We start from the raw sequence: 27674 nt of genomic DNA, 5'->3' as shown, positions 1-27674 counted from the left end.
AACTATACATTGCATTGTTCATACATACATAACTATACAAAAAGATAATGCAAACTGTATAATATTTTTTTCTTACTTCCTCTAGATCAACACTATAGGGTACCAGGCGGAACAACATAGGGTCAAAGGCTGAACTAGATGGACGTATGTCTTTTTTATTTTTTTTTAGCCTTACTATCCATTGCATTGTTCATACATCCATAATGATCCAAGAAGACAATGTTTCCCAGTAATAAGTTCGCTAGGACAAAACACAGATGCAGCAGAGTCGAAGTTGTCATTTAACTCTTTGCGTCATTTTTTTTTTTGCACTGCCCTAGGTTTACGTGCAGCCCTATGTCAACCATACATTGCACATTACAACGAAAAATGGTAAAATCCATACTATTCCCTCTATCGCGCCAATCCGCTCCTGTACTCACTTTAGCCGGTGAACACACAGACATTGGTTTTAGCAGCAAAGTCCTTAACACAGTGTCAGCTCCAGGATCCCAGGCAGGCAGTGCGAACAATGAAGAAGGGGACAGATGGGAGAGCAGTCTATCTGCTGAACCTATTACCGAGTAGACAAGCAGCCAATGAGCGAACAGCAGGCGCACAATGACTGGGCCAGGCAGATGCAAAGCAAAAAAAAAAAAAAAAACCTTTCGCTCGCTCTGTGTCAGGTTTGGAGGCTTCTAAGTTGATTCCATTCCCAGGGTCTGCCCCCGGGCAGCATGTGCATTAACAAGGGGCGTGCTGCAACAATGGCCCATACAAAGGAGGCAGCAAGGCAGCTGCTCCCTGAGAGCCGGAGTCATTAGCAAACAAGCTGCCAACAAAAAGCACCTGGCTCTGGACGGGCCTCACGTTCTCGCATTGTTTCCGAATTGGCGAAACAAAGGGGGAAATTATTTGGTGGCAAAAGTTTGGGATTTGTAGAAGGTCGGACGAAAAATGTACCAGGAGTAAGGGGAATATTAACATAAAGAAACAGAAACATAGAATGTGTCGGCAGATAAGAACCATTCCTTCCATCTAGTCTGCCCAATATCCTGAATACTATGAATAGTCCCTGTCCCTATCTTATATGAAGGATAGCCTTATGTCTATCCTTAGGATAACCTTATGTCAATCCCTATCTTATATGAAGGATAACCTTATGTCTATCCCTATCTTATATGAAGGATAGCCTTATGTCTATCCCTATCTTATATGAAGGATAGCCTTATGCCTATCCCTAGGATAACCTTATGTCTATTCCTATCTTATATGAAGGATAGCCTTATGCCTATCCCTATCTTATATGAAGGATATCCTTATACCGATCTCTTTCTCATATGAAGGAAAGCCTTATACCTATCTCTTTCTCATATGAAGGAAAGCCTTATGCATATCTTTATCTTATATGAAGGATAGCCTTATACCTATCCCTATCTGATATGAATGATAGCCTTATACCTATCCCTATCTTATATGAAGGATAGCCTTATACCTATCCCTATCTTATATGAAGGATAGCCTTATGCCTATCCCTATCTTAGGTGGGGGCCCGATACCGTATTACATACCGTACCTAGTGTAGAGGTCCCCAAAGTCAAAGTAACTACGCTTAGGTAGGGTCCCTCAGGTGGGACAGCCCCTAGTCGCCTCTTCTTAAGTCTAATTGTGTAATATTAATATATGTATATATATTTCGTAATAGTATATATCTAGAATAATGTCTAGTACTTACCTTGTTTAGCGTTGCAGGACCTTCGGTCATGTGACCACGATAATCTCCTCTATGGTATGTTGGAGGACCTTAGGAGGTCCTTGGGTCACGTGTTACCCACAAATCTTTGTAATGGTGATTGACATCAGTAATGGACCAATTAGCACTAGTCCAGCCCCTGCCCATATAAGGGAGCTGTAGCCACTTATCGCTCTCTTGGGTTGCCGCTCTCATGGATGCCGGACTAGCAGGACGGATCTACGTAACTTTCAAAGACACGCTAGGCCTCAAAAACCTACCGGCCTCAGCAGAACCAAAACCGTGAGTTCTAATCTACCCCCGCTAAAGCTAGCATGACTACTGGACCGCAACTAATCCCCTAAATCCAGTGGAACAGCGCATAGTACTTAAAGACTCTAAATTGCTAAAGTCCCAACTTTCCGTTATTGAAGCTTGCAGAAAACCTTCAGTAAAAGTTATACCTGTTTTCAGAAAACTCTCCGGTTGTGGACATTCTATTATTCTCTACCTCCCTATCGCTCTTGGGAAGGGTGGAGATAGGACAAGCATTACTGAGGAGCCCACACCCTGGCGTCACGAATAGCAAGGGTTAACAAGCACCCTTTAACTACCGCACAGCTACACTCCCCATACCCTACATCCCCCAGGCTATCACATAGCTTTTTGGCATCACAAACAGGATACAGGTGCGTGCCTCCAGCTGTTGCCACCAAGTAAAGTGTACTCCCCCTGTATAAAAGACTGTAGCCATGTGTTACGGAGCACCATATAAGTGTACGGAAAATTGCGTATGGTGCCACGTGCAGAGAGCACACGTGAAAAGTAAGGGGGGAGACGAAAATTTTATGGCTGCAGAAATGTGTAAAGTGATGTGCGAATGTATGCTACGATCCTCTGGTACGGTCAGCAATGCAAGAGTTAACTCGCTGCCAGAAAAGCGCGCCACGACCCGCCCCTGGGCGTGGCTATCAAGTAAGTGTATCGCAGCCGAAAGGGAACTTAAAGGCACAGTTGTTGTTTCCGGGGGGACAGGAAGTCGGGCTGCACCGATGACGTCCTTCCGGCCGGCAGCCATTTTGGCGAAGCCCTTTATAAAAGGAGCCCTGCACAGCGACCTCTTCAGTCTGCACAAAGGAGAGCCGGAAGATACAGACATGGCGGAGAGCAGTTTTCAACGTGGCATGCGCCCCAAGATGGCACCGGAACAACCGAAAGTTGCGGTGGTCGCAGCCCAACTGTTCCATGATGTTGCCGACTGTTTGCAGCGGTTGTCATTGGATGAAGAGGGGGCCTGCAATCTTCCCCCACTGCCCGATGACGACTGGGGTTCGTGGGCTGAGATCCCGACGGAGGAATCCTCTGTGAGTACACCATCAGAGGCTGCCTTCTCTTCCTCCACCAGCCCTGAGCCAGAAATACTCCTTGTCCGCCTTGCAGAGTGCACGACCGCGCTCCCCAAAATTGCCCCAGTGGGTTTTTGGGGATGAACCTGACTTCATTCATTACATACATGATGTGCTTCAATCCCTGCCTGAGAAGCCCCTTCCATCAGTTCCTAAGGCACAACAAGAAAGGGCCCATCAGGAGGCCGAAATAGCAGACTTGATGGAACAGTTAAAGGCCCGACATAGAAAACTTTATGCCTCCAAGCATGTGCATCTGCCTCTTGCGGAGAGGATCCGCTACCAAGAGAACACCAAAGAGATGGAGACAGTCTTCATTTGCAAGAGGAATCATCCCAGAGAAGGGGAGAAGCCCTTGGAACGTCGCAGAGCAACAGTGGCCAAGTTCGACAAGGTCAGAGGTTACGGTACCCTTATTGATTGCCACACCGGCTATACCATCCTCGTAAACCGGCGAGCTGTACAGAGGTCATATCTTCACAAAAAGTTCCATTCCCTGGAGGTGGGTGAGATAGTGGAGTACACCCCCGTTCGGGGCCTGCGAGGAGAGTGGGCGGCCGCAGTCACCAGACCAGCTGCTCCAACCCAGTTGCCCTTCAAGTATTTCCCTTCTGATGATTGGGAAGCGGACCCTTTCCAGCTGAGGCTGAAATGGCCTGCTCCTGATGCTTCCACGTACGTACCCAAGGAGGAGGAGTCTCTACAGCAGCAGCCACTTTCTTCTACCTGCAACAAAGTACCCTGGCCTACTCCTGTCCAGGAGGTTTGGCCTCGACCGCGGGTACCAACCAAAGTACCTAGGCTTACTCCCGACGTGGAGGTTTGGCCTGCACACCAGGTACCAACGGATGTGCTGCGGCCCACTCCCGACGAGGAGGTGGGGCCGAATCAACCAGCACCAACTGTTAACCTCAATCCTACAGTGTCACACTCTACCCTTGCTAATGTTGTATGGGAGAGCCACATTAACTCTTTGCCTGCTCTTGATTCTGAGAGGGGTAGAGGCTCTAGGTGAGGAGCAGGACGACATCGCAAGAGTTTCATCTGAGCTGTGACACTTATATTGCTTAAAGTTTTTTGTTGTCTTCACAGACTTTTTCCTGCAACAGTTAAAAAAATGTGCCTAGCAAGACTGTGCTAAGACTGTTCAAGTTGTAACGTAACCATCAAGCTTTTGTGCCTGGTCCTTAGACCAAGAGACTCCTAGAGGTAGGAGATTCGTAAGTGTGTGCCCGGCTAGAGCTGGTAGCCGTGAAGTTTAGACTCTTAGTGCAGGTGGACTGCTGATCCTTGCACGCTTGTTTACATGTATGTACCTCAATAGTAACATGACATTCTTCGCGAAAGTTGCACTTATCAGGTGAATGCGCCTGAACCCTGTTGGAGTGTCTAATAAATGTTTATGCTAGTATAACTAAATGTAAATGGTTATTGTACACAGAAAAATTAGCATTGAACATGTGTACATAAAAAAATATAAATAAGAGGTGTTGTAGTAGTTGCTAGTAGGTGGCTTTCTCAGCTCCTCTGAGGAATAACAGTTTTGTCACCCATCACTCACACCTGTCTCAAAGGTCCACTCAGGGAAAACTGCCCCTAAGGTATCAAGACTGACCTCTCACATAAACACATAGTACCTCAAAATAATCATTTAAGTGTACTTACCTCACTTAAACTTAGTACACCAAACAAGCAGCAAAAATATCTCACACTCAAGTAAATGCTTTGGCAATTGTAGCTAATGTTATTTTCCAATTCCTGCCACTGTTATGTACACTAATTCTCTTCTCTCCCCTACGTGCGCGAGATGCCCTGCCTGGCCAGTAGGTGCTCTTGCGAGCTAAAAGTAATAAATGTAATAAAAGGTAACCTAGGTAGGTTTATCTGTTGTGTTCTAGGGATAGGAGCATGTAGCCAATAGACCCTAGTAGCCAGTCTTATTGGTAGAAAGCCTCAGGCAAGCCAATATACTTCCAGTGTACTAAACAAGTAGCTAGCATGGCAAAAATGTACAGTGAGATTTAAATTGTCTAGTGAGCTTAGGAAAAAATGTTAAGTAGGATGTATCTCATGTGAATAATATCATCCTGTTACTAAATTCATGAACCAACCAATCCTGTTCATGAGTTTATCCAAACAAATGTATGTACACAAAAAAGAAAATGTTAAGTAGCCCCTTTAATGTTGTTACCCGACCTTCACTTCGTCCCTCTGTCTTAGCGGACAGACGTCGAGGCCAACTTATTTTAAGTAAGGGGGTTTGTGGTGGCCCGATACCGTATTACATACCGTACCTAGTGTAGAGGTCCCCAAAGTCAGAGTAACTACGCTCAGGTAGGGTCCCTCAGGTGGGACAGCCCCTAGTCGCCTCTTCTTAAGTCTTATTGTCTAATATTAATATATGTATATATATTTTGTAATAGTATGTATCTAGGATAATGTATATGTACTTACCTTGTTTAGCGTCTCAGGACCTTTGGTCATGTGACTATGATAATCTCCTCTATGGTATGTTGGAGGACCTTAGGAGGTCCTTGGGTCACGTGTTACCCACAAATCTTTGTAATGGTGATTGACATCAGTAATGGACCAATTAGCACTAGTCCAGCCCCTGCCCATATAAGGGAGCTGTAGCCAATTATCGCTCTCTTGGGTTGCTGTTCTCGTGGATGCCGGACTAGCAGGATGGATCTACGCAACTTTCAAAGACACGCTAGGCCTCATAAACCTACCGGCCTCAGCTGAACCAAAACCATGAGTTCTAATCTACCCCCGCTAAAGCTAGCATGACTACTGGACCGCAACTAATCCCCTAAATCCAGTGGAACAGCGCATAATACTTAAAGACTCTAAATTGCTAAAGTCCTAACCTTTGTCAATCTCCAAAGAAAGCACTTGTATGCATAGAGACTGTTCCGTTATTGAAGCTAGCAGAAAACCTTCAGTAAAAGTTATACCTGTTTTCAGAAAACTTTCTGGTTGTGGACATTCTATTATTCTCTACCTCCCTATCGCTCTTGGGAAGGGTGGCGATAGGACAAGCATTACTGAGGAGCCCACACCCTGGCGTCACGAATAGCAAGGGCTAACAAGCACCCTTTAACTACCGCACAGCTACACTCCCCATACCCTACATCCCCCAGGCTATCACACTTATTTTAAGGATAGCCTTATACCTATCTCTATCTCATATGAAGGAAAGCTTTATACCTATCTCTATCTTATCTGAAGGAAAGCCTTATACCTATCTCTATATTATATGCAGGATAGCCTTATGTCTATCCCTATCTTATATGAAGGATAGCCTTATGCCTATCCTTATCTTATATGAAAGATAAACTTATTCCTCTCCCTATCTTATATGAAGGATAACCTTATACCTATCTCTATCTTATATGAAGGATAGCCTTATGCCTATCCCTATCTTATATGAAGGATAGCCTTATACCTATCCCTATCTTATATGAAGGATAACCTTATACCTAGCCCTATCTTATATGAAGGATAGCCTTATGCATATCTCTATCTTATATGAAGGATAGCCTTATGTCTATCCCTATCTTATATGAAGGATAGCCTTATACCTATCCCTATCTTATTTGAAGGATAGCTTTATGTCTATCCCTATCTTATATGAAGGATAACCTTATGCCTATCCCTATCTTATATGAAGGATAGCCTTATACCTATCTCTATCTCATATGAAGAAAAGCCTTATTCCTGTCCCTATCTTATATGAAGGATAACCTTATACCTATCCCTACCTTATATGAAGGATAGCCTTATACCTATCCCTATCTTATATGAAGGATAACCTTATACCTATCCCTACCTTATATGAAGGATAGCCTTACACCTAGCCCTATCTTATATGAAGGATAGCCTTATGCCTATGTCTATCTTATATGAAGGATAGCCTTATGTCTATCCCTATCTTATATGAAGGATAGCCTTATACCTATCCCTATCTTATTTGAAGGATAGCTTTATGTCTATCCCTATCTTATATGAAGGATAACCTTATGCCTATCCCTATCTTATATGAAGGATAGCCTTATACCTATCTCTATCTCATATGAAGGAAAGCCTTATATGAAGGATAGCCTTATGCCTACCCCTATCTTATATGAAGGATAGCCTTATTCCTATCCCTATCTTATATGAAGGATAGCCTTATACCTATCCCTATCTTATATGAAGGATAGCCTTATACCTATCCCTATCTTATATGAAGGAGAGCCTTATGCCTATCCCATACATGCTTAAACTCCTTCACTGTATTTGCAGCGACCACTTCTGTAGGAAGGCTATTCCATGCATCCACTACTCTCTCAGTAATGTAATACTTCCTGATATTACTAGAGAAACCTTTGCCCCTGTAATATAAATCTATGTCCTCTTGTTTTAGTTTTTTTTCTATTAAATCTCCTCTCCTCCTTTACCGTGTTGATTCCCTTCATGTATATAAAAGTCTCTATCATATCCCTCTGTCTCTTCTTTCTTCTATACATGTTAAGGTCTTTTAACCTTTCCTGATAAGTTTTATCCTGCAATCCATGTACTAGTTTAGTATCTTCTCTGAACTCTTTCTAGAGTATCTATATCCTTCTGGAGAGACGGTCTCTGTATGAGGTCTCATCAGTGTTCTGTACAGTGGCATTAGATTCAGTGATAAATAAAGTTCTCCACTGTAGGCGCTTCTCCCATGAGATGGTGTTCTGCACTGCCCAGAGCTGAGGGTGTGTTTGGCCAATCCCGGATGATCACACTCTGCACACCTCTCCTTCAGAGATCTGCATAGAGCGGGAGTGGACCCAGATCTGACCTATGCGCCCCATGGAATTCTGGGTCTGCTCCTGCCCTCAGCTCTATGCAGATCTCTGAAGGAGAAGTGTATAGGGTGTGATCATCCGGGATTGGCCAAACACACCTCCCTCAGCTCTGGGCAGTACAGAACACCATTTTATGGGAGAAGCACCTACAGTGGAGAATTTTATTTATCACTGAATCTAATGCCAACTTCCTGGGAGGATCGGGTGCTCCAAGGCTGCTGAGCCGCTCAGATGACATGTTGTTTTTTAGATGTTCTGCTCTGAGCATAACCAGCTCTGGTGAGCGTAACTGATCTCCAGTTTCCTTTTTTTGTTAACTATGATAATACACTAGGATTGCGCTCCTCTTTCTTTTTGTCTTTTCAGTTGTACTGTACAGTGGCATGAGCACTTCCCTCTCTACTGATAATATCTCTCCCTATACACCCAAGAACACTTCCCTCTTTACTGCTAAAACCTCTCCCTATACACCCATGAGCACTTCCCTCTTTACTGCTAATACCTCTCCCGAAACACCCATGAGCACTTCTCTCTTCCTACTGCTAATATCTCTGCCTATACACCCATGAGCACTTTCCTCTCTCTCTCTACTGCTAATACCTATTACCATACACTCCTCAACACTTCTCTCTCTACTACTAATACCTATCCCTATACACCCATGAGCACTTTTCTCTTTCTACTGCTAATACCTCTCTCTACAGTATATACCCATGAGCACTTCCCTCTTTACTGCTAATACATCTTCCTATACACCCATCAGCACTTTCCTCTCTACTGCTAATGCATCTCTTTATACACCCATGAGCACTTTCCTCTTTACTGCTAATACCTCTCCCTATACACCCATGGGCACTTTCCTCTCTACTGCTAATACAGCTCCCTATACACCCATGAGCACTTTCCTCTCTTTGCTAATACATCTCCCTATACACCTATGAGCACTTTCCTCTCTACTGCTAATACATCTCCCTATGCACCCATGAGCACTTTCCTCTCTACTGCTAATACATCTCCCTATACACCAATGAACACTTTCCTCTCTACTGATAATACATCTCCCTATGCACCCATGAGCACTTTCCTCTCTACTGTTAATATATCTCCCTATACATCCATGAGCGCTTTCCCCTCTACTGCTAATACATCTCCCTATACACCCATGAGCACTTTCCTCTCAACTGCTAATACATCTCCCTATAGACCCATGAGCACTTTCCTCTCTACTGCTAATACATCTCCCTATACACTAATGCGCACTTTCCTCTCTAGTGCTAATACCTCTGCCTATACACTTATGAGCACTTCCCTCTCTCTATTACTAATACCTCTCCCTATATACCCAAACATTCTGCTAACATTTCCTGCTGCTCTATTACATTGTACAATTATGCCCTCTATTCGAAAGCCCTTATTTGGGGAAAAAGAAGAAATGTAGTGGTGGGTCTGGCGAGGAGGGCACCAGGTGCCAGGACAAGCATGGGGAAGATCTACCTAATTTATATCCCACGTCTTCTCTACTTTTAACAACTATTATAGGTAATGAATACTTTTGTACTTTCTCATGTCTTAATTCGTTGAACCCCCAAGCAAAAGAGAGCTATAGGTGAATACAAAAGAAATGTAAAAGCAGTGTTTTCCAGCAAGTGTGCCTCCAGCTGTTGCAAAAACAGCTGTTTGGCTTTCTGGGCATGCTGGGAGTTGTAGTTTTGCAAAAGATGGAGGCACAGTCGCTGGGAAACACTGATATAAAGGAAATGTTGAAGAGGTTCTGAAGAGGATTCTAAAAATGTTACTTCTCTTTTTGCAAAAAAACTGCGCCACTTCTGTCCACAGGTCTGATGTAGTACTGCAGCTCAATCATAGGCTATCTTCACACAGGCAGTGTCCACATGGAAAACCTCTGCGCGGACATTGCCCCTGACAGAGGTGCCCCGGCAGAATATGCCGGCGCTAGGACCGCTCGGGAAATGTGCCATCTCATAGATGGCAATGCATTTCCGAGCGTTGTCCTCAGAAAGAATAGACATGTTCATTCTTTCTGCGGACTCGTGGAAATTCTGATATGAGAACAGCGCAGCAGAATCCCATTAAAATCAATAGGACTCTGCTGGTGTGGAATTCCGCACGGATGTTCCTTTGAATATACATAGCCTTATCCACTTCAATAGAGCTATAGTCTATAGCAGTGGTCTTCAACCTGCGGATAGAGATGAGCGAACTTACAGTAAATTCGATTCGTCACGAACTTCTCGGCTCGGCAGTTGATGACTTTTCCTGCATAAATTAGTTCAGCTTTCAGGTGCTCCCGTGGGCTGGAAAAGGTGGATACAGTCTTAGGAGACTCTTTCCTAGGACTGTATCCACCTTTTCCAGCCCACCGGAGCACATGAAAGCTGAACTAATTTACGCAGGATAAGTCATCAACTGCCGAGCGGAGAGGTTCGTGACGAATCGAATTTACTGTAAGTTCGCTCATCTCTACCTGCGGACCTCCAGATGTTGCAAAACTACAACTCCCAGCATGCCCGGACAGCCAACGGCTGTTCGGGCATGCTGGGAGTTGTAGTTTTGCAACATCTGGAGGTCCGCAGGTTGAAGACCACTGGTCTACAGAGTAGATAGACCTCCTTTGCCACCCAAGAAGATATTAGTCCTAAGTAGCACACTGGGGGCTATAACAGATTTAGCATTGAGGCCTAGGACTGGTTTTTATTTAGGACAGACTGCATAGTGGTTTTATTTAGGACTGTATAGATATGGGGGGGAGATTTATCAAAACCTGTCCAATGGAAAAGTTGCTGAGTTGCCCATAGCAACCAATCAGATCGCTTCTTTCATTTTTGAAAAGGCCGGTAAAAAATGTAAGAAGCAATCTGATTGGTTGCTATGGGCAACTCAGCAACTTTTCCTCTGGACGGGTTTTGATAAATCTCCCCCATGGTGTATAGGGGCATAATGTGGGTTGCCAGTGTCCTGGGCAAGACAAGCATTGCACCCCCTACCGTGGCCTGAGGAACACAAAGTGGGTGGCTTACTACAGTAAGTGTAAACTCACCGGCCATGGTACTTTCACACCACACAGCTGATGAATGTGAAGCGAGCAGCGATGCATACAGTGTATGCATCACTGCTCAGTGCTGTAGAGAAGCAGGAAATATGGCATAACATTATGGGAGTAGCATGCTACAGAATAAACATACAGGAGCAGGAACTCCTGGATATGGCTGGAACCCCCTCCTCCTGTACTTTGAAGTCACGGGGTAGCAAAATCAGGTGTGAAAAATCTACAACAAAATTCCTCGCAAAATATGCATGTGTGACTGTAACCTTAGGATACACTGAACTGAGTGTATTATACCCATGTGAAAGGGGTACTCCACTTTTAACCCCTTAACCCCTTAAGGACAATTTTGGCCTTAAGGACTCAGACAATTTAATTTTTACGTTTTCATTTTTTCCTCCTCGCCTTCTAAAAATCATAACTCTTTTATATTTTCATCCACAGACTAGTATGAGGGCTTGTTTTTTGCGCGACCAGTTGTCCTTTGTAATGACTTCACTCATTATATCATAAAATGTATGGCGCAACCAAAAAACACTATTTTTGTGGGGAAATTAAAACGAAAAACGCAATTTTGCTAATTTTGGAAGGTTTTGTTTTCACGCCGTACAATTTCTGGTAAAAATGACATGTGTTCTTTATTCTGAGGGTCAATACGATTAAAATGATACCCATTATTATATACTTTTATATTATTGTTGCGCTTAAAAAAAATCACAAACTTTTTAACCAAATTAGTACGTTTATAATCCCTTTATTTTGATGACCTATAACTTTTTTATTTTTCCGTATAAGCGGCGGTATGGGGGCTCATTTTTTGCGCCATGATCTGTACTTTTTTTTGATACCACATTTGTATATAAAAAACTTTTAATACATTTTTTATAATTTTTTTTTAATAAAATGTATTAAAAAAGTAGGAATTTTGGACTTTTTAAATTTTTTTTCGTTCACGCCGTTCACCGTACGGGATCATTAACATTTTATTTTAATAGTTCGGACATTTACGCACGCGGCGATACCAAATATGTCTATAAAAAATGTTTTTTACGCTTTTTGGGGGTAAAATAGGAAAAAACGGACGTTTTACTTTTTTATTGGGGGAGGGGATTTTTCACTTTTTTTTTACTTTTACTTTTACATTTTTTTTACATTTTTTTTTACACTTGAATAGTCCCCATAGGGGACTATTCATAGCAATACCATGATTGCTAATACTGATCTGTTCTATGTATAGGACATAGAACAGATCAGTAATATCGGTCATCTCCTGCTCTGGTCTGCTCGATCACAGACCAGAGCAGGAGACGCCGGGAGCCGCACGGAGGAAGGAGAGGGGACCTCCGTGCGGCGTTATGAATGATCGGATCCCCGCAGCAGCGCTGCGGGCGATCCGATCGTTCATTTTAATCGCGAACTGCCGCAGATGCCGGGATCTGTATTGATCCCGGCACCTGAGGGGTTAATGGCGGACGCCCGCGAGATCGCGGGCGTCGGCCATTGCCGGCGGGTCCCTGGCTGCGATCAGCAGCCGGGATCAGCCGCGCATGACACGGGCATCGCTCCGATGCCCGCGGTTATGCTTAGGACGTAAATGTACGTCCTGGTGCGTTAAGTACCACCTCACCAGGACGTACATTTACGTCCTTCGTCCTTAAGGGGTTAAGGACACATGATGTACTGGAACGTCATGTGTCCACTCCCGATCTATAACGCGGGGCCACGGCGTCATAGCGGGTCAGGCCTGGCCTCTAACAACGGCCGTTACCCGTGGCTAATAGCGCGCGGCAGTGATCGCGGTGCCGCGCGCTATTAATCCTTTAGACGCGGCGTTCAAAGTTGAACGCCGCATCTAAAGTGAAACTGAAACCATGCCGGTTAGCTCAGTGGGCTGTTCGGGATAGCCGCGGCGAAATCGCGGCATCCCGAACAGCTTACAGGACAGCGGGAGGGCCCCTACCTGCCTCCTCGCTGTCCGATCGCCGAATGACTGCTCAGTGCCTGAGATCCAGGCATGAACAGTCAAGCGGCAGAATCATCGATCACTGGTTTCTTATGAGAAACCGGTGATCAATGTAATAGATCAGTGTGTGCAGTGTTATAGCTCCCTATGGGAGCTATAACACTGCAAAAAAAAAAGGAAAGAAAAAATTAATAAAGATCATTTAACCCCTCCCCTATTAAAAGTTTGAATCACCCCCCTTTTCCCATACAAAAGAAAACAGTGTAAATAAAAATAAAAATAAACATATATGGTATCGCCGCGTGCGGAAATGTCCGAATTATAAAAATATATCATTTATTAAACCGCACGGTCAATAGCGTGCGCGCAAAAAAATTCAATAAGTCAATAAGTCCTATCAATGCAAAAATTGTACCGTTAAAAACTTCAGATCACGGCACAAAAAATGAGCCCTCATACCGCCCCATACACAGAAAAATAAAAAAGTTATAGGGGTCAGAAGATGACAATTTTAAACGTATTAATTTTCCTGCATGAAGTTATGATTTTTTCCAGAAGTACGACAAAATCAAACCTATATAAGTAGGGTATCATTTTAATTGTATGGACCTACAGAATAAAGATAAGGTGTCATTTTTACCGAAAAATGTACTACGTAGAAACGGAAGCCCCCAAAATTTACAAAACGGCGTTTTTTTTTTTCAATTTTGTCTCACAATGATTTTTTTTTCCGTTTCACCGTAGATTTTTGGGCAAAATGACTGACGTCATTACAAAGTAGAATTGGTGGCGCAAAAAATAAGCCATAATATGGATTTTTAGGTGCAAAATTGAAAGAGTTATGATTTTTTAAAGGCAAGGAGCAAAAAACGAAAATGCAAAAACGGAAAACCCCCCGGTCCTTAAGGGGTTAAATCAACTGGTGCCAGAAAGTTAAACATATTTGTAAATTACTTCCATAAAAAAATCTTAATCCTTCCAGTACTTATCAGCTGCTGTATGCTATAGAGGAAGTTTGGTAGTTCTTTCCAGTCTGACCACAGTGTTCTCTGCTGACACCTCTGTCCACGTCAGGAACTGTCTGGAGCAGTAACAAATCCCCATAGCAAGCCTCTCTGTCCATTTTAGGAACTGTCCAGAGTAGGTGAAAATCCTCATAGCAAACCTATCCTGCTCTGGACAGTTACTAAAATGGACAGAGGTGTCAGCAGAGAGCACTGTGGTCAGGCAGAAAGGAAATTCAAAAAGAAAAGAACTTCCTGTGGACCATATAGCAGCTGATAAGTACTGGAAGGATTAAGATTTTTTTAATAGAAGTAATTTACAAATATGTTTAACTTTCTGGCACTATTTGATAAAAAAAATAAATATATAAATATGTTTTCCAGTGGAGTACCCATTTAAAATGGTACCCATTCAAATAACCTGGTGCCAAAAAGTTAAACTGATCTGTAATATACTTCTATGTAAAAATCTTAACCCTTCTAGTACTTATCAGCTGCTGTATGCTCCAGAGGAAGTTGTATAGTTTTTTCCAGTCTGTTCTCTACTGACACCTCTGTCCATGTCAGGAATTGCCTGAGCAGGAGAGGTTTGCTATGGGGATTTATTCCTGCTCCAGACAGTTCCTGACGTGGACAGCGGTGTCAGCAGAGAACACGGTCAGACTGGAAAGAACTACCAAATTTCCTCTATAGCATACAGCAGCTGATAAGTACTGGAAGGATTAAGATTTAGCAATAGAAGTAATTTACAAATCTTTATAACTTTCTGGCACCAGTTGATTAGAAATTATTTTTTCCCCCCTCTGGAGTACCCATCCAAACTTTGGGATAAAAATGCTCATTCAGCCACCAGCTATTTCTCCTGGCCTCACTATATACGTGCATGTTCAGCTCAGCTGAGTGTACATGTGTTTTCAATAGGGAGAGAAGAAAGTAAGCTGCCTCCAGACACCTTTCATTTTATACTGATACATCAGTTTGGAAAAATCAGTGGTATGTTTTATAGGATGCTGAATTACATCCTCCATCTCTGTGATATATGTGTGTCTGTGTATGAAGCCAGAGTTTTAAAAACAATTTCCTATTATTGTCAATTAATTTGCTGGGGCATGCTGGGAGTAGTAGTTTTGCAACAGCTGGAGGCACACTGGCTGGAAAACACTGATATAAAGGAAATGTTAAAGAGGTTGTTTAGAATGAAAAAAAAGATGCTTCTTTTTTTTGCAAAAAAAAAAACAGCGCCACTCCAAACCACAGGTCGTGTGTAGTACTGCAGCTCAGTCCCATTTACTTCAATGGAGCCGAGCTGCAATACCAGACGCAGCCTGTGGTGCAGTGGCGCTGTTTTCGCCAAAAAGAAGCAACGTTTTTCTAATCCTGTAAAACCTCTTTAACATTTATGTCAGTCTTCCCCAACCAGTGTTGCTCCAGCTGTTGCAAAACTACAACTTCCAGCATGCCCGGACAGCCTTCGGCTGTCCGGGTATGCTGGGAGTTGTAGTTTTGCAACAGCTGGGGACATTATGGTTAGGAAACACTGCTTTTAACATTTCTGTCTTATGTTTCTCTCTTGCACATACACGTTTATCTTTTACTTCCATAACTAGCAGCAAAAAATTCACTTCCCATTCACTAGCATGATCAAAGTCATAAGAGAATAGAAAAAAAAAAAAAATTCAATTGTACCCATCTTTCTATAATGGTCTAAGACTAGGTTTCCACTTGTTTTTATTTTTTTATTTTTTTTTTACACTTAAAAAAACGCCAGCAAAAATGCCAGAAAAACTGCCACAGGTTTTTCCTAAGTTTTGGCAGTTTTTCTGGCGTTTTTGCCTTTGAGTGGAAATTGCATTTTGGCCCCTTTGGCTTTTTTTTTTTTTTTTTTTTCAAAATTTGTTGGGTACTTAAAAAAAAATTTAAAAATTAAAAGAAAAAAAGAGATGCGGTATCGATGGGTAAAAATGTATTTAACGGAATTTTTTTTATAGCAAAATTTTTATAAATTTTTAATAAAGTGTGTGTGTGTTTAACTTTTTTTCTCTCTATTTTTGACATTTTTTAAAATGGGAGTAGTAGTATCTGTACTAATAGAAAGATCGCCCCGGGTGTCACTCCTGACACCTGATGCGATCGTCCTATCTATTGCAGAGATGTGGATCGGCTCTATACAGCGCTCCCATCTCTGCACTATACTCCGGCCGGCCAGTGAGGTGAATAGAAATTCACATCACTGATTCGTATTTTCTGCCCAGAGTGAGGATTGGCCGGATGGTGGCAGCCGATCACCGCTCTCAGCCGGAAAAATGAATGAGTGATGTTCTATTCATATCACGGGCCGGAGTATAGTGCAGTAGATAGGACGATCGCATTGGGTGTCAGGAGAGACATCTGCTGTGATTTGTCCTTAACTGTAGGTACTACTACTCCCAACATGGAGCACACTCTGCTCCATGCTGGGAGCTGTAGTACCTGCATTGATAGACAGATCGCAGGGAATGTCACTCCTGACACCCGCTGTGATCCTCCTGTATAATTTATAGATGCGGCCACTTTTCTATGGTCCCCTGCACTGACGTATATATACACATGTTCATATATCCCACAGAGAGTTGTGATTGGCTGGAACCATCTGGCCAATCACAGCTCTCTGCCGGAAATATGAATAGGTGTATATATACGGCAGTGCAGGGGACCATAGAAGAGCGTCCGCCCGCATCTATACATTATACAGGAGGATCACAGTGGACCCAGGGCGGTCTGTCAATGAGTACAAGTACTACTACTCCCATCATGGAACTGTGTGTTTCATGCTGGGTGTAGTAGTACTACCTAAAAAATGTAAAAAAATAAAATTAAAAAAAAGTGAAAAACACACACACACTAGATTTTTATTATTGTCGGCTAAATTTTTAGTGTCCTGTTTGATCCCTGTTTAAAAATTTATAAAAATTTAGTTATAAAAAAGATACATTTCGTTCCATCACTTCCATACATTTCGTTCCATCTTTTTTATTATTTTTTTTCTAATAGTACCCTACGACATTTTATAGAAAAAAAAAAGGTATATTCATCACTTTTTTGGATCGCTAAAGTCCAAAAAAGAATAAAAACACCCGCAAAAACACCAAAGTTAAAACCCACATGGCGTTTTTTTTCTCTGTTTTTTTTTTGACTCCCATAGACTTCTATGGAAGGAAAATGACAAGATTTTCTTAAAAAAAATGCCAAAGTCTCAACAAGAGGTCGTTTTTGAAAAACTGCCATGGAGCCAAAAATAGCTGAAAAACACCAAAAGGATAAAAAAAAAAAATGCCAAACTGAAAAACGTAGTGCATATGGCAAAAAAAAAAAGTGCCTATGGCATTTTGCAGTTCCCTATTAACTTGCAGCTAACATCTGGCCGCAGCATTTTTTCACAAAAAAAAAATGCCATGCGGCAGAATGGGCGTCTTTACTGGCGTTTTTGCAAAAAAATAAAAAAAAAGTGGAAACCTATCCTAATAATGTTTTTTTTTTTTTTTTTTTTTAGTTGTAGAAAAAGTTAAAAAAAATTTAAAAGTTACTGCAATAAAAAAATGTCAAAAAAGTTTCAAACATTTAAACATTTCCTAGGGACACATTGTAGAAATAATGATAGATACAAGCTAGTCTATGTGTGCTACAACACAAACGACCCCTGGAGCACCACAAGCCTCAGCAGCATGCCATGTTTACACAGTCTGGACGTGGTGCACTTTATTTTTGGGCATTTGAAGTCCTGCTTTACCATGAATTTTAAATAGAAAAGCCCAGAGAATGGGAACAGATGGTAAGTAACATGCAGAACAAGGGGAGTTTTATTGTGCACTCAGTCAATGGTTAGAAGTCAGAAAAGGACATTAGGGACGGCTGGCTGCTGTGTAAGCTTCATATTTATAGGATATCGATCCATGAAACAAATATATATATATATATATATATATATATATATATATATATATATACAGTATATATATAATACAGTGGTCCATCAAGTTACAATATTAACCGGTTCCAGGACGACCATTGTATGTTGAAACCATTGTATGTTGAGACCAGAACTCTATGGAAACCTGATAATTGGTTCTGAAGCCCCAAAATGTCATCCAAAAATAGGAAAAAGTGAGGATTAAAGAAAAATAAGTAGATAACTAATATAGATAAAGCAAATCCTTACATGTAAAAGTAAGAAAGATCTGCTGGGAGCTGTAAATCACTGTCTATATCAGTGTTTCCCAAGCAGGGAGCCTCCAGCTGTTGCAAAACTACAACTCCCAGCATGCCGAAAACTAGCTGGACGCACCCTCTTTGGGAAACCCTGGTGTATGTAGAGGACAGGAGCTTCTTCAGGGTCCTGTACAGTATACTGTCACGATTCGGCTGGCAGGAGGTGGATCCTCTGTGCCAGAGAGGGATTGGCGTGGACCGTGCTAGTGGACCGGTTCTAAGTTACTACTGGTATTCACCAGAGCCCGCCGCAAGGAGGAGCGGGGACCCGGAGCGCTTGGCGTAACATATACAGTGTCCTAAAAAAAGTAAAATGGAGCCGCCTTCACCTGGTGTCCAAAGGAGCAGGTAACCCTGGTACAGGTAAAGAGTACAGAACATGTAATACCTCCCTGTACTGTAGGGGGCGCCAACAGACACCAGTCAGTGCATGCACTTTAGGAATACAGGGGTTTTACCAATGAAATGTCCATTCTGAATGGTCGGTTCTTCCAGCCAGTGACATGTTTTGCAGATTCCACAGCATTGTATGTTGAGTCCGGTTTCAAGTTACAATGGTCCAGAAAAGACCATTGTATGTTGAAACTATTGTATGTTGAGGCCATTGTAAGTTGAGGGATCACTGTATATACCTAAACATATATATGGGAAAAAATATAAATATATATACATACAGTATATATATATATATATATATATATATATATATATGTGTGTGTGTGTTCTAGAATATGTTCTTTATATATGTTCCATTTTGATGAATAGGGGAGGAAGGGGGTGGAGCTGCACCAAATTCTCCAAGCATGTCAACTCCACAGCAGTATTTATGCCGCACTGTAATTACTGTATATTAAACCATCCCCTTAGGCCTTGTTTATGTGGCACAAGTCTGTACACATGTGTCTGTACAGGTTGGTGGGGGCCAGAGCACTCCCAAGAACGCTTAAAGGGATACTCCACTGGCCAGCGTTTGGAACATTAAGTTCTGAACGTTGTGTTCGTGCTGCGGGGGTCAGCCACGCCCCCTTGTGACATCACACCACGCCCCCTCACTGCAAGTCTATAGGAGGGGCGTGACGGATGTCACGCCCCCTCCCATAGACTTGCATTGTGGGGCCGTGGCATGACATCTCGAGGGGGCGTGGCCAACTCCCGCAGAGCGAACACAGCGTTCGGAACTTAGTGTTCCAAATGCTGGCCAGTGGAGTATCCCTTTAAGTAGCAGAGACCCTGTACAGGAAGTCATGAGGGACCCCTCGCGATCAGACACTTATACTCTATCCTGTAGATAGTAGATAAGTGTCTGAAAAGTTCAGTTACCTGGACTACCCCTTTAAGATAGAAGCTGTATTTATTTTCTGCACTTGAGCTCGGTCTATAGGTGTAGGGGTGGTAGTTAAATTCCTATTACTGGGAGGGGTACAGGTCCCTAATTTTTCGAGTAACTCACCATGCTGAAAGCAAAGAAGAAGTCCAGAGCGGGAACACGCATTTTTAAAATGCGTTCTTAATTTTAATAAGATCAGACATTGTAACAGGCCATGTGATACGTCTCAGGCGATTATGATGAAGGTATGATTAAGGGTGTAAGTCACCCAAAACACGTCACATGACCTGTTACCATGCCTGATGTCTGACCTTATCAAAATTAAGCTTTCAAACTGCAAGTTACCGTGATTGAGCTACGTTTTTTATTCTACATACTGAGAGTGCCGCCCTGCATCGTCCGGGACGCAGAGGGGTGCCAAGAGTGAGCTGGACACACTGTGCATTTGTAAATCACTGCGCTATAGGGAAACAGTACACTACACATATTGTGTTACATAAAGGGATATGCTGGGTAAAAATTTGTAATTGTGCTCAGGCTGATGTCAAATAGAAGACAACTCCACCAACCTACACAATCCTACGGCCTTTCACAAAATAGGAAAATTATAAGATTAAAAGTAGGACTATTCCAACTTTTTGGCAAGAAGCATCGTTAGGTGACAGACTGGTAGATAGATACAATAAGTTTTATTATTTTCATGTTAATTAAATAATTTTGTAAATTTATGATGTCATCATTCAGTTGAACGCGGCTGAAGTGTAGTATCTAAGTCCATGGAGCAGAGTGGCGCTGTTTGGACAATCACTTTAGGAGATCATCAGGAGCAATGATCGCTAAAATGAATGGGTTTTTGGTAGAAGATAAGAAAAGAACAACCAAATTTATCCAGGAAAAAACTTTTTTTTATATATCAACTGGCTCCAGAAAGTTAAACAGATTTGTAAATTACTTCTATTAAAAAAATCTTAATCCTTTCAGTACTTATGAGCTGATGAAGTTGAGTTGTTCTCTTCTGTCTAAGTGCTCTCTGATGACAGGTGTCTCAGGAACCGCCCAGTTTAGGAGCAAATCCCCATAGCAAACCTCTTCTAAACTGGGCGTTTCCCGAAACACATGTGATCAGAGAGCACTTAGACAGAAAAGAACAACCTTAACTTCAGAAGCTCATAAGTACTAAAAGGATTAAGATGTTTTAATAGAAGTAATTTACAAATCTGTTTAACTTTCTGGAGCCAGTTCATATATATATATATATATATATATATATATATATAAGTTTTTTTCCTGATAACCCCTTTTAGACCCCCATTATAGACAGAAATACAATAAGACTTGAACCCACATGTCTTCTCACTCATTCCATTTGTCGCTGACAGTCTTTAAAGCCTTGCTCCACTTCTTTCATGGACGGTCAAGACTTGATAACTACTGATTTGGCAGATTGGCGACACCAACCAAGAGACTCATATTGAGAATATTCAGTGTACACGCAGGGCTACAGTACGCCGGAATTAATATTTTGTCTTCCCTTAAGGAGAATGGGGCTTCCACCCTGTCTTGTTGTACTCTAAATAGAAACTATTAGCTATTTCTGAACAGGAATAGTTCACGAGTCGACCTGCAATAAAGTCAAGGTTGTATCGGGAGAATTGCAGAGTGCTGCAGAAAATAGCAACAACCTAAATAATTCACAACGGTTTCTTAGCAAAAAATGAATTAGTGTATAAGAATAATTCCGAAGATGATAAACCATCAGTAGTGTACTTATTAGCTGCTGAATACTACAGAGGAAATTCTTTTCTTTTTGGAACACAGAGCTCTCTGCTGACATCATGACCACAGTGCTCTCTGCTGACATCTCTGTCCATTTTTTACGAACTGTCCAGAGCAGGAGAAAATCCCCGTAGCAAACATATGCTGCACTGGACAGTTCCTAAAATGGACAGAGATGTCAGCAGAGAGCACTGTAGTCATGATGTCAGCAGAGAGCTCTGTGTTCCAAAAAGAAAAGAATTTCCTCTGTAGTATTCAGCAGCTAATAAGTTCTAGAAGGATTAAGATTTTTTAATGGAAGTCATTTACTAATCTGTTTAACTTTCTGGCACCAGTTGATTTAAAAAAAAAAAAAAAAAAAAAATCCACCGGAGTACCCCTTTAACCCCTTAAGGACCGGAGGTTTTTCCGTTTTTGCATTTTCGTTTTTTGCTCCTTGCCTTTAAAAAATCATAACTCTTTCAAATTTACACCTAAAAATACATATGATGGCTTATTTTTTGCGCCACCAATTCTACTTTGTAATGACATCAGTCATTTTGCCCAAAAATCTATGGTGAAGCGGGAAAAAAAATCATTGTGCGACAAAATTGAAAAAAAAACGCTGTTTTGTAACTTTTGGGGGCTTCCGTTTCTACGTAGTACATTTTTCGGTAAAAATGACACCTGATATGTATTCTGTAGGTCCATACGATTAAAATGATACCCTACTTATATAGGTTTGATTTTGTCGGACTTTTGGAAAAAATCATAACTACATGCAGGAAAATTAATACGTTTAAAATTGTCATCTTCTGACCCCTATAACTTTTTTATTTTTCCGTGTATGGGGCGGTATGAGGGCTCATTTTTTGCGCCGTGATCTGAAGTTTTTAACGGTACCATTTTTGCATTGATAGGACTTATTGATCACTTTTTATTCATTTTTAAATGATATAAAAAGTGACCAAAAATGCACTATTTTGGACTTTGGAATTTTTTTGCGCGCACGCCATTGACCGAGCGGTTTAATTAATGATATATTTTTATAATTCGGACATTTCCGCACGCGGTGATACCACATATGTTTATTTTTATTTTTATTTACACTGTGTTTTTTTTTTTATTGGAAAAGGGGGGTGATTCAAACTTTTAATAGGGGAGGAGTTAAATGATCTTTATTCACTTTTTTTTTTCACTTTTTTTGTGCAGTGTTATAGGTCCCATAGGGACCTATAACACTGCACACACTGATCTTCTATGTTGATCACTGGTTTCTCATAAGAAACCAGTGATCAACGATTCTGCCGGATGACTGCTCATGCCTGGATCTCAGGCACTGAGCAGTCATTCGGCGATCGGACAGCGAGGAGGCAGGTAGGGGCCCTCCTGCTGTCCTGTCAGCTGTTCGGGATGCCGCGATTAGCCGCGGCTATCCCGAACAGCCCGACTGAGCTAGCCGGGAACTTTCACTTTCACTTTTAGCCGCGCGGCTCAGCTTTGAGCGCGCGGCTAAAGGGTTAATAGCGCGCGGCGCCGCGATCGGCGCTGCGCGCTATTAGAGGCGGGTCCCGGCTTCACTATGACGCCGGGCCCGCCATGATATGACGCGGGGTTACTGTGTAACCCCGCGTTATATCAGAAGAGCAGGACCAATGACGTACCGGTACGTCATTGGTCCTTAAGGGGTTAACCCCTTAAGGACTCAGCCCATTTTGGCCTTAAGGACTCAGACAATTTAATTTTTACATTTTCATTTTTTCCTCCTCGCCTTCTAAAAATCATAACTCTTTTATATTTTCATCCACAGACTAGTATGAGTTTTTTTTTTTTTGCGCGACCAGTTGTCCTTTGTAATGACATCACTCATTATATCATAAAATGTATGGCGCAACAAAAAAACACTATTTTTGTGGGGAAATTAAAACGAAAAACGCAATTTTGCTAATTTTGGAATGTTTCGTTTTCACGCCGTACAATTTATGGTAAAAATGACATGTGTTCTTTATTCTGAGGGTCAATACGATTAAAATGATACCCATTATTATATACTTTTATATTATTGTTGCGCTTAAAAAAAATCACAAACTTTTTAACCAAATTAGTACTTTTATAATCCCTTTATTTTGATGACCTATAACTTTTTTATTTTTCCGTATAAGCGGCGGTATGGGGGCTCATTTTATGCGCCATGATCTGTACTTTTTTTTGATACCACATTTGCATATAAAAAACTTTTAATACATTTTTTATAATTTTTTTTTAATAAAATGTATTAAAAAAGTAGGAATTTTGGAATTTTATTATTTTTTTTCGTTCACGCCGTTAACCGTACGGGATCATTAACATTTTATTTTAATAGTTTGGACATTTACGCACGCGTATTGGGGGAGGGGATTTTTCACTTTTTTTTTACTTTTACTTTTACATTTTTTTAAATTTTTTTTACACTTGAATAGTCCCCATAGGGGACTATTCATAGCAATACCATGATTGCTAATACTGATCTGTTCTATGTATAGGACATAGAACAGATCAGTATTATTGGTCATCTCCTGCTCTCGTCTGCTCGATCACAGACCAGAGCAGGAGACGCCGGGAGCCGGACGGAGGAAGGAGAGGGGACCTCCGTGCGGCGTTATGAATGATCGGATCCCCGCAGCAGCGCTGCGGGCAATCCGATCATTCATTCAAATCGCGCACTGCCGCAGATGCCGGGATCTGTATTGATCCCGGCACCTGAGGGGTTAATGGCGGACGCCTGCGAGATCGCGGACGTCGGCCATTGCCGGCGGGTCCCTGGCTGCGATCAGCAGCTGGGATCAGCCGCGCATGACACGGGCATCGCTTCGATGCCCGCGGTTATGATTAGGACGTAAATGTACGTCCTGGTGCGTTAAGTACCACCGCACCAGGACGTACATTTACGTCCTGCGTCCTTAAGGGGTTAAAGGAGTACTGTGGTGCAGTAAAACGTATCCGCTATCCAAAGGATAGAGGATAAGGTTGAAACCCCCAGTTTAAAGGGGTACTCTGGTGGAAAACCTGAAATTCCTCTGGACAGTTCCTGACACAGCCAGAGGTGTCAGCAGAGAGCACTGTGATCGGACAGAAAAGACATAAAAAAAAGGAAAGAACTTCCCCTGTAGTATACAGCTGCTGATAAGTACTGGAGGGATTAAAGGGGTATTCCAGGCAAAAACTTTTTTTTTATATATCAACTGGCTCCGGAAAGTTAAACAGATTTGTAAATTACTTCTATTAAAAAATCTTAATCCTTCCAATAGTTATTAGCTTCTGAAGTTGAGTTGCTGTTTTCTGTCTAACTGCTTTCTGATGACTCACGTCCCGGGAGCTGTCCAGCTCCTATGGGGATATTTTCCCATCATGCACAGCTCCCGGGACGTGACATCATCATTGAGCAGTTAGACAGAAAACTTCAGAAGCTAATAACTATTGGAAGGATTAAGATTTTTTAATAGAAGTAATTTACAAATCTGTTTAACTTTCCGGAGCCAGTTGATATATATATATATATATATATATATATATATATATATATATAACTTCAAAAAATGGTGCGGCACTCCAAATATCCAAAAAAAATTACTTATTTATTCCACATGTCAAACAGTGCGACGTTTCAGCCCCTCAATGGAGCTTTTTTCAAGCATAGTGATACCACACACAGGCTGGGGTTATATACCCAGCTCAGTAATAAACAGGAATTACATAATTAATCAATACAGTGATAAAAATACATAAAATGACAGTGCAATTTACAAAAAATAAAGTGCTTAAGAGTACCATAGGTACATATATAATGTGTACAATGTCACAGTGAAAGTTTTAAAAGCAATGTGGCTTGAATATACAAAACTCCATCATAATAATAGTTAATAATACACCACTGATGCATATAAACATTAATTAAATATACATATATAGAAAACGCCTACCCGCTCTGTTGCCATGCCGTTCGCCACGTTTGGCTTGTATACAAACAGTATGCGCCTGCGTCAGAAAATCTCCTAATCTGTTCACATCCTGTTTCCGGGATGCCTGACCAGTCACGTGGGGCGCCATGCGATCACATGACCACAGGAGCTAACACGTGACCATCAACCGAAAGTCTCCGTGGCAACGGCGGCGCTGACAGCACCGTCGTCTCCATGGAGACCACCCGTCGAGAACGCTTCTAACATGGATGCCCAGTACCCGTGTCCAGCCCGCTGGCAAACAAACGCAGCAGCCGTGGGCAAGGAAAACTAAATTAAATAAGTGGAAAAATATCCAATGTGCAAAGAATGAATACATGTAGTGTGTCTGTGTCTGTATGGCTGAATATAACTAACAATGTGTGAGAAAGTGAATGAAAAATGCAAAAATAATATGAAATTAATAAAAATGAAAAGAATTAATTCAAATAAAATAATTAAAAAAAAAACATTTTTTATAAAAAAATAATAATAATGAAAATAATACATAAAAAGAAAATAATAACAAAAACACAAAATAAAAAAAATAGTATATATATAAAAAAGAAAAAGCTCTCTACATTATGAAAGCCGACTCCATTGGCATTAGTCCCACAAGGGGTATGGGTATCTATTAACTTATTAGCATTTCAGGACTGGGAGCCTCCCTGGTATGCAGAACCACCACTCCTCCCCCCCGTGTAAAGAGGGCATAGGTCTGGCAGTAACCGGGGGACCTGAGGCTGTGAGGCCATATAGCCCCCATGGCCCCTGGTCTACCCCCTGCATCCAATTCAGGAGTGTGCCAGCCATCAAGCAGCACCAATCCCATGCCTAGCATGAAGCGATTTACGTACCACATATGGAGGGCTATCTAAGGAGGGAGGCTCCCAGTCCTGAAATGCTAATAAGTTAATAGATACCCATACCCCTTGTGGGACTAATGCCAATGGAGTCGGCTTTCATAATGTAGAGAGCTTTTTCTTTTTTATATATATACTATTTTGTTTATTTTGTGTTTTTGTTATTATTTTCTTTTTATGTATTATTTTCATTATTATTATTTTTTTATAAAAAATTTTTTTTTTTTAATTATTTTATTTGAATTAATTCTTTTCATTTTTATTAATTTCATATTATTTTTGCATTTTTCATTCACTTTCTCACACATTGTTAGTTATATTCAGCCATACAGACACAGACACACTACATGTATTCATTCATTGCACATTGGATATTTTTCCACTTATTTAATTTAGTTTTCCTTGCCCACGGCTGCTGCGTTTGTTTGCCAGCGGGCTGGACACGGGTACTGGGCATCCATGTTAGAAGCGTTCTCGACGGGTGGTCTCCATGGAGACGGCGGTGCTGTCAGCGCCGCCGTTGCCACGGAGACTTTCGGTTGATGGTCACGTGTTAGCTCCTGTGGTCATGTGATCGCATGGCGCCCCACGTGACTGGCCAGGCATCCCGGAAACAGGATGTGAACAGATTAGGAGATTTTCTGACGCAGGCGCATACTGTTTGTGTACAAGCCAAACGTGGCGAACGGCATGGCAACAGAGCGGGTAGGCGTTTTCTGTATATGTATATTTAATTAATGTTTATATGCATCAGTGGTGTATTATTAACTATTATTATGATGGAGTTTTGTATATTCAAGCCACATTGCTTTTTAACTTTCACTGTGACACTGTACACATTATATATGTACCTATGGTACTCTTAAGCACTTTATTTTCTGTAAATTGCACTGTTATTTTATGTATTTTTATCACTGTATTGATTAATTATGTAATTCCTGTTTATTACTGAGCTGGGTATATAACCCCAGCCTGTGTGTGGTATCACTATGCTTGAAAAAAGCTCCATTGAGGGGCTGAAACGTCGCACTGTTTGACATGTGGAATAAATAAGTTATTTTTTTTGGATATTTGGAGTGCCGCACCATTTTTTGAAGTTATCAATTGGCTGTGATCGAGCCTGAGGAGCTGGCACCCGTCTACTGTGGTATAGTAGTGCTGCATTTTTTTGGGGACATCTATATATATATATATATATATAAATAAAAGTTTTTGTCTGGAATTCCCCTTTAAGATTTATAAATAGAAGTCATTTACAAATCTGTTTAACTTTCTGGCACCAGTTGATTTAAAATAAAAAAATTAAAAAAATTTCCCCACCGGAGTACCCCTTTATTCAAGTCTGAACATTTTTTGCATATTCGCAGGATGTGCCATAAATGTGTAATAGATATAGGTTCCACCTCTGGGATCTGCACCTATTTTCAGATTTAGGGCCACTCAGCTCCACCCAGTTCATCCTTCGGAGGTTGTAAATAGAGATGAGCGAACTTACAGTAAATTCGATTCATCACAAACTTCTCGGCT

The 27674-nt window shown here is 41.5% G+C and overlaps 1 protein-coding gene across 5 annotated transcripts in view; it reads right to left on the bottom strand.

Moving 5' to 3' along the window:
• Positions 1-27674, bottom strand: part of ZC3H12C (zinc finger CCCH-type containing 12C) — a 185709-nt gene that overhangs the window by 48176 nt on the left and 109859 nt on the right. Inside the window, exon 1 of one of the 5 annotated variants that reach the window (XM_056561679.1) lies at positions 11008-11055. The exons of 3 other annotated variants lie outside the window; for them this stretch is intronic. Coding sequence is in view for 1 of the 2 variants with exons in the window: in XM_056561673.1 (XP_056417648.1) it covers positions 423-446 (24 nt within the window). In the remaining variant the exon portion in view is untranslated. Of the gene's footprint in view, positions 1-422; positions 490-11007; positions 11056-27674 lie in introns of those variants that run through there. One more of the 5 variants, XM_056561673.1, reaches the window with a different exon arrangement.

Source organism: Hyla sarda, chromosome 2 (assembly GCF_029499605.1).
Source record: "Hyla sarda isolate aHylSar1 chromosome 2, aHylSar1.hap1, whole genome shotgun sequence".
Taxonomy (NCBI): Eukaryota; Metazoa; Chordata; class Amphibia; order Anura; family Hylidae; genus Hyla; species Hyla sarda.
Note: the sequence above shows the minus strand (reverse complement) of the source record. Positions and strands in the feature narration are given on the sequence as shown.